This window comes from Cyprinodon tularosa, unplaced genomic scaffold (genome assembly GCF_016077235.1).
Source record: "Cyprinodon tularosa strain WSP-4 unplaced genomic scaffold, ASM1607723v1 ctg8, whole genome shotgun sequence".
NCBI lineage: Eukaryota > Metazoa > Chordata > Actinopteri > Cyprinodontiformes > Cyprinodontidae > Cyprinodon > Cyprinodon tularosa.
In genome coordinates, this window is record NW_024039562.1 from 1,016,458 (window position 1) to 1,029,196 (window position 12,739).

At 37.6% G+C, this 12,739-nt stretch overlaps 1 protein-coding gene across 1 annotated transcript in view; it reads left to right on the top strand.

Annotated features, from left to right (window-relative positions):
* Positions 1-12,739, top strand: part of b4galt5 (UDP-Gal:betaGlcNAc beta 1,4- galactosyltransferase, polypeptide 5) — a 44,220-nt gene that overhangs the window by 25,585 nt on the left and 5,896 nt on the right. The window contains exons 2-8 of the mRNA XM_038271482.1: positions 6,465-6,584; positions 9,142-9,255; positions 9,508-9,635; positions 11,328-11,444; positions 11,581-11,768; positions 11,850-11,972; positions 12,337-12,438. Coding sequence (XP_038127410.1) covers positions 6,465-6,584; positions 9,142-9,255; positions 9,508-9,635; positions 11,328-11,444; positions 11,581-11,768; positions 11,850-11,972; positions 12,337-12,438 — 892 coding nt within the window. The remainder of the gene's footprint in view (positions 1-6,464; positions 6,585-9,141; positions 9,256-9,507; positions 9,636-11,327; positions 11,445-11,580; positions 11,769-11,849; positions 11,973-12,336; positions 12,439-12,739) is intronic.

The following is a 12,739-nucleotide window of genomic DNA, read 5'->3' on the forward strand; positions in this document are numbered from 1 at the left end:
CCCCTTCACTCTGCGACATTTAGTCAGATTTTAAAACCTTTTAATACGACCAATGTTTGCTTCTATGTTTTCCACACCCCAACTGTCTGTTTTCACAGCAGTAAATATAGCTAATTACATATATTGTAACCCTATTATAAGCAATGATAAATTGTAATACCTGTCTTCCTGTACATGTTGGAACAACAGCATACTGTTTCTGTTAGTCATCAGGGCGTTTAGGCAAGTATTACATTCTGCTGGACTTTTATAGATGCATGTATAAAAGTAATCATATCTGTTACTAAATATTAAGCCAGTGAACATTTTCTTTTAAGATTTTCTAGATACTGCAGCACAACACAATCACTCTAAGTGTTTTCAGTATTGAGTTGGAATCTGCATGTGTGCCTTTCATGGCACCAAATATTCCCTTTGGGAAAGAATTACAGACGCCACACACGTCTGTTTACATAACCTGCTGCTACCCTTGACTGTAGGACAACCACTGTTAGCAGAAATAAGGCCCAAACAATATCTAATCAGCAGGTCAAACATTTAGAATAAGAGAACTACTATCAGAAGAATCTACAAGTAGAAGTGAATGTACTCTGGCACAAAGGCTCTGCTTAGATTGGATTGTTTTGTAGTCCGCCTTTGCTAGGTATATCTTTTTGCTTCTTAGAAGTGCTTTGAGAATCTGGTGATGGTCGACAGTGAATCTCATTTGACAGTAAAATGTGTCTTAAAGGCATTGCAAAATGGGTCTTTGCATGTTAAAGAGCAGAGGTTAGGCTTAAAGGGCAGACTGTGGAAACGGGATGTAAATGTATTTTTGAGTGTATTTCTGATACGTTGAGTTGGTCACATACGGTTACAGGAAACTGGGAAACAATAAAAAAAAAATGTATCTTTGGAAAATGTTATTTTGTGACCCTTAAACAATAAGGTATTTACCACTGATGGTGAAAAAATAATATGATTTATGTAGTTCTGAAAAAAAAGGATATAAATTCAACTAAATTGCTGTAATTCTGCTTTCATTTGAACAGAGTTCATTTTTTAAAACGATTTATTCTTCATGTGCCGACCTCCTGCACCTCACCTTTCCCTAACAGGGCAGCAGTAGGCTCTGTAACAACTAAAAAGCATTGATCGTAATAAAACAGAGGAGTCTGTTATATTTAGTATTTCAATGTTCTGGTACCAATCAGAGGGAGTTTTAATAACTTTTGTAGAGCTAAAGCCTCATCAATAGAGAAGCTACCCCAAAATCATCATCTCGTAAAGCATGTATTGCTGTGCCCTCAGAATCACACACTAGAGAGTTAATTTTTTACTTTTTTGTTAATCTAAGTTGACAAACTGGTATTGATGATGAATAGAAACCCATTATGTCGGCAAAGCGATTGATATTCTGCCTGATCAATAAATATATGCAGTTTTTTCTCACCTGGTTCCATACAACAGTTTGGTCATAAAGACTTGAAGAGTTACCCCTTTATGAAGGCGACCTAGTGGTGTTTGATAAATCCTAAATCAATCCATTCATGTCGGTGTGAGCAGGTGTTATGGAGCTACAGGAGGCCTAGAATTTAAACCATTGTTTTGGATCTGAAGCACTATGCCAAAGAAATATTTTTCATTTTCTAGCATTAAAGCCCATTGGTGCCAATTCATAGAAAATAATTAATATATATAAGAACTCAAACAAATCTTTCTGTATTCTTACCAGAAAGTATTTTTAAAAATCTAAAGGAGGCTATAGTCGGTATATTAGTCCTCTCTTGGTGCTGTAAAATGGGCTCATTAGTCCCTAGTTGTAAGATTGAACAAAGTAACAAAGTATTTTGCACAGTTTTATGCATTTATTTACAGGTATTTTAATCCAAATATAATAAACCTGGTTCTATTAGATGAGGGGTATAAGCAAATTTTTTTTTTGCTGTCAATGACGAAGAGTATAAGAACTGTTAGGAATCAAAATGACGAATATGCAGATTTCTTATTTCTCTCTGTAAAAGTAATTAATTTTGATCTTTTAATGCAAAGTACCAAATGTGTTTATCAAACCGTTTATTGTAAAAGATAAAAGAAGTTACGACTTGGATTATCTGCCGTGTTAATGCTTTGCACCTAACAAATGTTTGTGGAACCGCTCTTTGCATAAAGTGTTGTTAGTGGAGCATAAGCAGACCCTCAGTTACTCTGAAGCTAGGCCAGGACATCTTTCAAGATGGTAACAACTTAGATAAATAAACCAGACGTTTTGGAAGACACACTTCCCATTCCCCACTTAGCCTTCAGTGGCGGCCCAAAGCAGAGGACTTCTTGTGTCATTTCCTTCTGTATAAAGTATTATGTGTGATGGGTGAGGTTTAAACAGTCAGTATGATTTCACTTCCTTCTGGTTGGAAGTGCAATGTATTAGAGGGACATTTAAAAACAAAATGGAGCTACAATCACATGCCATAAAAAGAAATCCCATTGTAACTGTTGGGAAATTTACCAGGTAACCATTTAAATGATACCTTTTGTACTTAAACAAGTTAAAACATTTGGTTTGTTTTCTTTTGAGGGAAATGCCGCAAAGAAAAAGCTCAGCTGTTATGTTCTAATCTCAACATCGCAGGTAGATCAATATGCCCAGATCGCAGCAGAACAAGCTAATTGTGAGGGATTTTCTGTTAATGCTTTGAATAATAGCCTGTTTACTTTCCAATAAGGTGTTGAAATTGACCCGCTTAGTCATCAGTAGGCAACCTAATGGGTTACATTTCTGATGGTGTGGATGACGGCTGAATTAATTACACCACCATAATATACCCTAACCATTCACTCAATTATGAAGAGTCTGCTCCTGTGCTGTACAGAGTCCTCCCCTGATTAGCTCCTTGAATTTGTGGATCTGTGGGTGTCACTGATAGGCCGCGGCATTAAACTGACCCTCTCTGAGAGTGACAGTTTTAAACCCTCAAAGCTAAGAGAGTGAGCGAGGCATGTGTGCTCGCAGAATCCAATTCAGCCTGGACTAAAGAAGAACTGCCTTTCAGCTCTTATCGGGGCGCCAGCAGAACGGGACAGATCACCTCCCACTGCTGAGCTATCAATGTAGAGTTAATTGCCTTGCAGAGAAAAAACAGGAAGATGCCGTGTATCTTCTCTTTTTCATTGTTTGCTTGCTCTTTTCCTTTATCTTTTAAAGTCAATGTAGCACGGCACTGGGCTTGGTCTTTGCTTGGAGTTGTCCCCGTGAGCCTGCAGCCACCCTTTAGATTATTCACTTAAATGATAAGAACAATGGGGTTTGACAAAGAGTGACACAGAGCAGCACTGAGAGGAGAAGAAGAGCTGCAGCGATATAGAGGGATATCCAGATAAGTGGTAAGAGGACGTTATGTAGAGGAGAAAAGGACCTGGCTTGGTTTGTGGACACTATGTTCCATGAGAGAGACCAGGTTGTTCAAGGTCTTCTGCCATACTTGATAGGTTACAGTGGGTGTAGGGGGCCTGATGAGATAAAACACACCAGCAGTTGGCAAGGAAGTCCTTTCAATCTATCGGCCTGTGTTGCAGCTGACTGTGATCCATTAAAGTGTATGTGTGTGTATTATATGTGGAGTGCTAATGGCCTTGTGTTGTAGCCTATTATGATTGCTTCCTCTAAGGACCAGGTCTCCCATGTTTCATTGAATCTGTCGCAGAGGATGTCGGCAGCAAGCCTTTCTCCAGAGTCCAGGGCGAGCATGCTTAATGTGTGGGAACTTGTAGGCCAATTTTCCCAACAGCAGATCACTTACTCGTTTTTTGTTTTTTTCATAGCAAGTTACACTTTAGTAAATACTTCCTACCGACATTTTAGAAAGTTTTAGTCTATTTTGCTGCATTTTGCTTTTTGTTTTGTTTTTTATGAAAGTGAAAGGTTAGAACTGATATTTCAATCATGCGTCACATATTTCACCCAGAAGCCAAGCAGAAATATTTCCTGAAGTCAGAATTCCAAGCAAAATGCAACATGTTTTAAAAGTCGAACATTTTTAAAACTAGCAGCAGCTGCAGGAGTAAAATTTATTTGCAGTTTTGCTAGTTTGAGTCTCTCCAATACTTGCCCACACTGCACTTTGTGCTGATACCGATCTCTAGATTTAGAAAACCGTTAACCTCGCCTGGTAGTTCCAGGAAACATAGCTGACATTTATGCCATAAGGGTGCAACTAATGATTATTTTTCAAATGGATTACACTGTTGAATATTTTTTCAATTAATAGATTAATGATCGGATAGCCATAGGTCCCTGAAAGATGTTTTACAAATAATTGAGGTGAAACTCAAACTTTTTCCACTACATGAGTTCTTGGTAAAGAATAATGAAAGATTAAACTTTTCTTTTTAATCTTAAATGCAAAATGTTTATGTATTTTTTTTACAATTTTGGTATAGTTACTGCTCTAAGTGGGTTGCTCTGTCAGCTAAAATCACATTTTAGAGTCTCTCTACTTCAGTTAACGATCAATCGATTACTAAATTAGTTGATTATTATTTCTGTAATCTATAATCATGATTAATCTGATTATTGTTCAGCCCTAATAAGGATTAATCTTTTTATTTTAATAATCAACTAATTTAGGAATTGATAAACCATTTACTAGAGTTAACATACTATAAAGCAATATCATATGCTAAAACAAGAAGAGACTAATAGCAGTAGTTATGCCACAACTTTACAAAATATGTTTATGCTCTTTGCATCTAACATGAAAACCTTAATTGTCTGTCCTTCTAGAACTGCTTAAGTAACAGTTTTGCTTTATCAGTTTCAAATTCTTTAAAAAGAATTTCCGACTAACCGCCAGAAAGAGATAATACTGACATTCAGACATTTTGAGGGAGGAAAAACACACAGAGGTTCTGTTTTGCGTGGTTCTGCAAATGTCAAACCATTTTGGCAAAGCTCTGCATCTAAACAGCCAGGATGTATGTAGGTCAGGTTTGCCCTGATAGGCTAATATATAAATCTCCATATGCTTGGAAGGCATGAGAACGAAACATGTCAGCGGATATCGGCGCCCAGAAGTCTCTAAGCCTTTTTCCATCATATGCTGTTTCAGACGGTTATCAGCGAGTTGGTGAATGCAGTATTTTTTCTTTTCACCAAAAAATGTTCTAAAAAGATGTGAACTAAATGTGTCGGGTCACTGTGGTTCTCTTTTTTTTAAATAATCTACCACAGATTTGGCTCCAGTTGAGCTTCAGTGTTTGCATGCTGCAGAAGTAAACGGGAACATTGATTTCAGTTAGAGCTTAGCTACTAGTCTCAAGTCCTGCAAGCCTGGCAGTTTGTATAAAATAAGATGAATGTGATGGAAACTGTAATACAATTACTAATGACAAATCGCATCCTGAGGATTTCTGGCTCAGCAGTGTTCCACTGGCATGCACTCGCACACCCTCGCAAACTGCACTTACATGCACATATATTGTACTGAAGCTTGTAGATCATATTGGGATTGCTTTAAAATGGATGCTAATTAGATTTCAGCAGCTGATTGTGTAGCTGAAGGTAGATTCAAATAACTCAGGATTCCTTAGTGTGGCAGTACTTTGGTGTGCTGCTACAAAATCTTCTTTCACCTTTCCTGTTCAACAAGGCAGGAAAATATCTGTTTTCCTTTGGTGTTCCTTAAAATTTCTCATTCAGTATTTTGGATCTGTGCAATGTAATGGATGAAAAGTGTCAGTGACTTGTCTGGTTTGTTAATTTTTTGTTAATTTGTGACTTATTTAGACCGCAAAATCCCCTCATGTTCTGTTCTACTGCTACCTTTTGGTTGATTAACCTTTGCAGGAGTATAATGTAGGTCAACCCACTTTCTAAAGGGAGGCAGCTTCTTTGACCAAATGTTATCTTTGATAAACTCAGAAATATAGTATGCTGTTATGGGATGCACTGGTTAATGTTTGAAACATTAAGCATTAGGTTTCTGAATGGAAATGCACTTAGAAAAAAAGGTTTTACGCTCTTCCTTCTTCACATCTTGTCTTTCTTCCTCTTTACGCACTCATCTGTTTTCCCTCCATTTTCTAACTATAAGCATATTTGTCAAAACATATAATCAACTTAAGACAGTGCAGTAGCTAATGAAAGGAAATCATAGTGCTTCATGAGCTAAAATGTTCCCATTATCAAGTCCTAAAAGCAGCAGCCAGTCAGTTAATTTTGAAACATCATCCCAGTCTCTCTCCTGCTTTGTCTCTTTCATCTTTAAATATTAACCATTTAGTAGTTCCCCTTCTTTTACTGAAAGCTCCTTGGCATACGCTTGGGAAGTTCCCATTGTTAAATCATCTCTAATTTCAATATTTTTATGCTGAATATAGTAGAGAATCTGCTTACATGAAAAGGAAAGCGAGGAAGACCTTGCTCAGGATAGAAAAATGAATAGTTAGCATTTACTCAACTGTTCTTTTCTTTCTTCTGTTTACAGTGAATGAGTATGTGTTCATGGTCCAAGCCAGAGGAATTCAGATCAGAGAGAACGTGAAGAACATAGGGGCTCAGGTTCTGGAGCAAGTTGTGAGAGGGGCCTACAGCATCAATGGCACAGGTAAGAACACACAGGCTTCTTTTAAAGTAGACTTTGATATTTGTTTCAATGATGCTTTTAAAAAGCTGATTTTGGTGGAATTATTACAAACAGAGTAATGTATGAGTGGTTTGGTTTATTGTATTTTTCCAGATAATATACCTTTTTAGTGTTGAGATATCCATCATAGAGAAGCCTGGTTATATTAGCTCTTTTGTTCCCCTTTGCTCATTCTGAGCTTCAGCTTGTCTGTCACTAAAATCTAATCGATGTTATGTGGGGCAGGGAAAGTACTGTAATTTTCGAACTATAAGCCGCAACTTTTTCCCCATTTTTGACCTTGCGGCATATCTATGGACTTTTACGGCTAACGGCCGCTAGGTTAATACCTAAATCTATGGATTTTACCATCCACCATGTTGACGTCACATTTGCTTCAACACAGAAGTACGGTAGCCATGCGCGGGGAAATGAGGAGGTCCTCCGAAAGCAGACTTCTACCGCGAGTGGTACGAGACAGAACAAAAGCGAGAAAGACGGACATAAAACATAAAAAACCTGCGGCTTATAGTACGGTGCGGCTTGTATATGTACAAAACATGCAACTTAGCTTCTGCGGCTTCTATTCAGGTACTGCTAATGGTCCAAAAATCACGGTATATCTAATTGGTCAAGTATACAGATGGATCTCATATTTAGAACCTAATTTAAAAGATAATTATTTCATTCATTCATTTCAAAAAGTACATTTTGCATAGAGTTACGGCATACTGTGATGTATTTCAGATGGTTTTGATGCTGGCAGTTAATAAACAGAATTAGGTTCTGGGAAGAAATTGTATTATTGTTAAGAACAACATATAAAGTATGATTAATGCATAAATGTTGCATCCTACCTAATCGTGGAAGAATGTTGGCTTCAGTTAGCCAACAGGCATTCATTCACACCCATTAGCAAAATAGTCATCGCTGACTCCTTATTTCAAGTGTATGAAAGCAAAGTTCCATAGAAAGGAACAGGTGTCGTAATAAAAGATGCAAAAGCAAAAGAGACGACAGCAGATTTTTCAAGTTATCAACTACAGTAATTCTAGAGCCACAACATATAGAAAAAAAAAAACAGGACATGGATCATAGAAGTTTACTTTGTGGCAGTTGGATCTTATGTTTTTAAAGTTGTTTTAATTAATTCTTCTTCAGATTGTGGTGTCAGCTCCTTAGATTAAAGGTAAAGGTGGTTTAATTTTTTGGACAGATCCAGTTTTATCAGTGTGGGTGGAGTAAACGTTCTGTTTGTAACTGCAGACTCAAGCTACCTGCTGTTTTGTTCCTACTTCATTAAACTAACCCTTTGAACTAGTTGTTCCATTTTTTAGAATCCGATCTGGAACAGTATGTTTTAGTGAACAGAATAGCTCTGAACTCAGTTTGCTCCTAGCTGTCTGGCTGAAGCTTCTATCAGGCTGAGCTTTCCTCTTCAAACCACTCCTAAAGGCTCGGTCACTCTTAGCTAATGTTCAATATTTTTATTTATGATGTACAAATCTATCTCTAGCTAAAAACATGGAAATCCACTGGTAGTAGACAATACAACTTGGATGAGGTTAATTTTTTTTTACTTTAAGGGAAATAAGATAATTGGGGGGAAGCAGACTTGGTAACTTCGTGTAGCAGTGCAATTGCTCGTTTAAATTCTTTCATTTATTGTAAGGACTATTAGGGTCATTTTTGATCAAGTGGGTCGCTGCATTAGCTCATTCGAGCTTCTTACTACTGATGAGACCAAATGGGCCTGAACTGGCCAGGAAACGTACAGTATTATAAATGGGAGCCCTGGATATGCATTCAGTATCTATACTATAATGGATGCACTTTTCAATAGGTTGATATTTCTATGTTAAAAAAATATATGTTTATTGATCTAATTCTAATTAAGTGAGAAATAAAATGTAGTCCCTTATGATTTGTGAGCCCTAATCATGAAATTCCTGGAAACAAATAATGTAATGAACCTAGAGCCTGAGAAGACACTAACAGACAAAGTGCTGTCAGTTAGAGGAACTAAGTATTGAAACAGCCTTCCACTGGCAATTTGAGGCCTACAGACTGATCAAACTTTCCAACTACATCTCAAAACGTGAAACAAAATCTAGCTTGTGATTCCCTTTAACCATTGTTTCACATTCTGTCTATCTGTGCTTATGCAATCTGTCTCTAGTGTGTGTCTTCTGGGAACTACAGAATAATTACAGCTGTATTTATCGCAGATGATCACTGATATGCATTGTTGCCAATAAATAATGATAAAGTAAATGAGTTTGACTTTTTGGATTGAGTTCATGAAAAATCAGCTAGGAAGATCTGCTGTCACTCAAAGAGGAAAGTTAAAAATAAAGAGTTCCAGTTTTGTAGAATTTCTGATTTACCGTTAATGACGTATGTTTGAGTCCTTAGAGATTTTACTGCTGGGAAAGGAAGTGAGAAAAGATCACTAGAGCTAAATACTGAAGAATGAAGAAAAAAAAAAGTGAATTTCCTTCTGACGCGTTGCTTAAATTTGTTTTGTTTGTGACACCAGATTATTCCTATGACTTCAACTTCAGTGAGAGCGATGCTCCTCCCACCACATACCTCCCTGAGGGTTTCACATACCTCCCTTCGCAGGTTTGCCCCGAGAAGCTGCCCTCTATGAGTAAGCACACTGTTCATATTCTGGGATAGACTTCTGTTTTATAGCTCTGCCTTAAGTATAAGCAAAAAATGATATTTGGCAATGAATAATAGATTAAAATATGTCACCCTTTATTCAATATTCATTTCTGTCATTGTTTTCACCTGATTCTCACAATTCTCTTCCTTTCTCCTGTTCTGGCATTTTCTTTTGCCTCCTACATCGTCTAACTTTGATTTATTTTTCTCTCTCCCTGCCTCCTTCCTATCTCAGAGGGCAGGTTGGAAGTGAACATGACTGAAATATCTCTGGAGGAGGTCGAACGGTCGTTGCTGGAGAGAGTGCCCCGTATGGCCCGGGGAGGCTTCTGGAAGCCCAAAGACTGTTTACCTCGCTGGAAGGTAAGATGATCTTTTTAAGAGGAGAGCAGGTGAAAAAACACAAACATTGCTACTTTTTGGGGCTCAAACTGTTTTACCAGTCGCTCCTGAAATATTGTGGGACTTATAGGAGAAATAAATTCCTACAACAATGTCCAATTACAATCTGCAGGTAAAATTTTTATGTTTAATTTTCATTCCTCTACCTTAAGCCATGAACTGTTAGCTATATGACAGTATAATAGAGTTCTAAAAATATGTGATCATGAAAAACACAAAGCCATGGTAAAACCAAAACAAAGCTCCCCCATCAGCTGTATTTGTGGAGCTAATGCAAGTTACAGCTAGAATCTCTCTGTAGGATGTAGTATTAATTTCGTTAATGAAAACTAAACGAAAATATTTTCGTCAACGCACATTTTTCACCGAATGAAAATGAGACAAGATGAGACTAAAGTAAAAGGTTGATGTCCTGACTAAAACTAGATTAAAACGTTGACAGTTTTTGTTGACTAAAACTAAACAAATAAAATTATGTTTTCTTGGACTAAAATAAAGACTAAAATGCTCGACTTATAGTCAACTAAAATTAGACAAAATAAAAATGGGATGATGTCGACTAAATGTGATAAAAACTAACGAGCAATGCTGAAACTGGACTAAAACTGAAACTAAATTTAAAAATGGCTGGTAAAATTAACACTAGTAGGATGGTTACCAGATGAATTAAAATTATAAAAGCAAAAATTTTGATCACCCAGAACTGATTTTGTGCATTTTTTTTTTTTACTATAACCTGTAACAAACCTTAGTGCATTTGGTTTTAAATGCTTAACTTTCAAAAGAAGAAAGATAAAATATGTAAAATAAATTAATTTATCCTACACTGGAATCATCTTGCAGAGGATGAGTTCATATGAAAAAAAGGCTTGAACATTAGTAACATTAGTTCTTTTTCACTGTGTTTAAAGGGCTCATTCTCTGACTGCAGGGTGAACTGTGACACAAGCAGGCTTCTCCTTTCTTACCCACCCTTGTTTTTTCTTTGGGCTGGGTTAATGCAACACAGCACTTCTGTTTATTAGTGGATTAGTAGAGTCTGTGTTTCACTGGGATGTTATATAGAGTAATTAACCAGCATGTTTTTTATATGCTCTGTTCACTTTAATAGTAATGTGGTGTTTATTCTTTGATGTAGAGCTATGCAGCAGCTTGTTTAAGAAGTGAGCAAAGCAATTAGACCCATCCCTTGCCTCTAAATGCCGCAGACACATTTCTGTTTGTTTTAACCCAGTTTTTTTTTTTTTTTTTATTATTATTATTATTTCAGGAAAAGCTCCTTTCTGTTTGTGGGCCTTTTATATTAGCTCTACAAACTCTTAGATCAATAGTTTGTTTGTAGGCAGCAGCTGTTTTCTCATTGTTTATAAACTAATCCGTGTCATTTTATCCTTTTTCTTCCTCAAAAAGTTGAGTTTATTTTGTTTTTTGGCTAAAATTCTTACTTTATCACCCATTGTCTTATCAGTTGCAGGTCTTAAATTCCATCAGGCTTATTTCATGTCACGATCCTAAATATTAACTTTTTTGGAGCAGTTGGTTCTCCATCATAAACCGTTGAGCTTACCAGCATGCTCAATAAGTGCTGTTTCTTCTGTTCTTTGATGTTTTTAGTTGATATCTGCTTGATTGTTTGCTTCTTGGCATCCCTAGGTGGCAGTCCTTGTTCCATTCAGGAACCGTCATGAACACTTGCCCATCCTACTGAGACACCTGGTGCCTGTGCTGCAAAAGCAGAGACTCCAGTTTGCCTTTTATGTCATTGAGCAGGTATGTATTCACATGCACAGCCGATTACATACAGAAACTTGCAACTGAAACCATTTCAGCTCCTTTTTTTTCTGGAAGAAAAACAGGTTGATATTTTATTTAATGATGTTTTATTTCCCTCCTATGTTTATTTCAGGGAGGAACAGAACCATTTAACAGAGCCATGTTGTTCAACGTGGGCTTTAAGGAGGCCATGAAGGACCTGGACTGGGACTGTCTGATCTTCCATGATGTTGACCACCTCATGGAGAACGACAGGAACTACTACGGCTGCACAGACATGCCTCGACATTTTGCTGTCAAACTTGACAAGTACTCCTACATGTGAGTGTCTGTCCACTGTCTATGGAGAAAATGATGCTTTTACACCGAGTCACTCCAATATGTGTAATTATCCTCCCCAAGGCTTCCGTATAATGAGTTCTTTGGTGGTGTCAGTGGCCTGACGGTGAAGCAGTTCAAAAGAATTAATGGATTTCCCAATGCGTTTTGGGGCTGGGGAGGCGAGGACGATGACCTCTGGAACAGGTAGAGAAAACACCACAGAAAAAACACGCTGCAGCTTATCTGATGGAGCTGCAGCAGCAGGCCGACTACATTGTTGGCTTTAGACATCTTTTTTAGATAAGTTAGCCCAGTCGACACATAAACAAGCCTTTGTGTTAGTTTTTTCTTTGCCTTCATGTGACTTTCAGCCTTGCAGCAATCCCCAACCCCCCGACCGACACTGCTGCATACCTTAAGGGCATCCTGTATTCCTGCATAATCTGCTATCTCTATCAGATGAACTTTTTTCCTGCCAGTTTTGGGAATGAAATTTCGATGTTGTGTTGTTGAAAAACAACACTGTGTTACATATATATACATATATATATATGTTGTGTTTGCACAGGGTGCAGTTTGCCAATTACAGTGTAAGCAGACCGTATGGAGACCTGGGACGCTACATGTCCATCCCGCATCATCACCGCGGAGAAGCCCAGTTCCTGGGAAGGTGGGTGTTCAAATGCACGCAAGGCTCATTCCTAATTACCCCGCCACCCCCTCCTCCCAAGGACGTGTGGTTGAAGAAGGAGCTGATAAGACGAGCGAGGCTTACACTCATGTGATTCAATCCAGTCACATGAAAAGGCAGAGTGGTGACTTTGAGAGAGTTTCAACTCCTTTAAAGCCTTTTCATGTGATGTTCTTGAATTCTTTGGATTCTAAAGTGACTTATAATAAGCAGAGTCATAACTGTTACGCTGAGAAACTATAAAAAGAGGGTAAAATACAAAAGCCCTTTGTTCTCACGT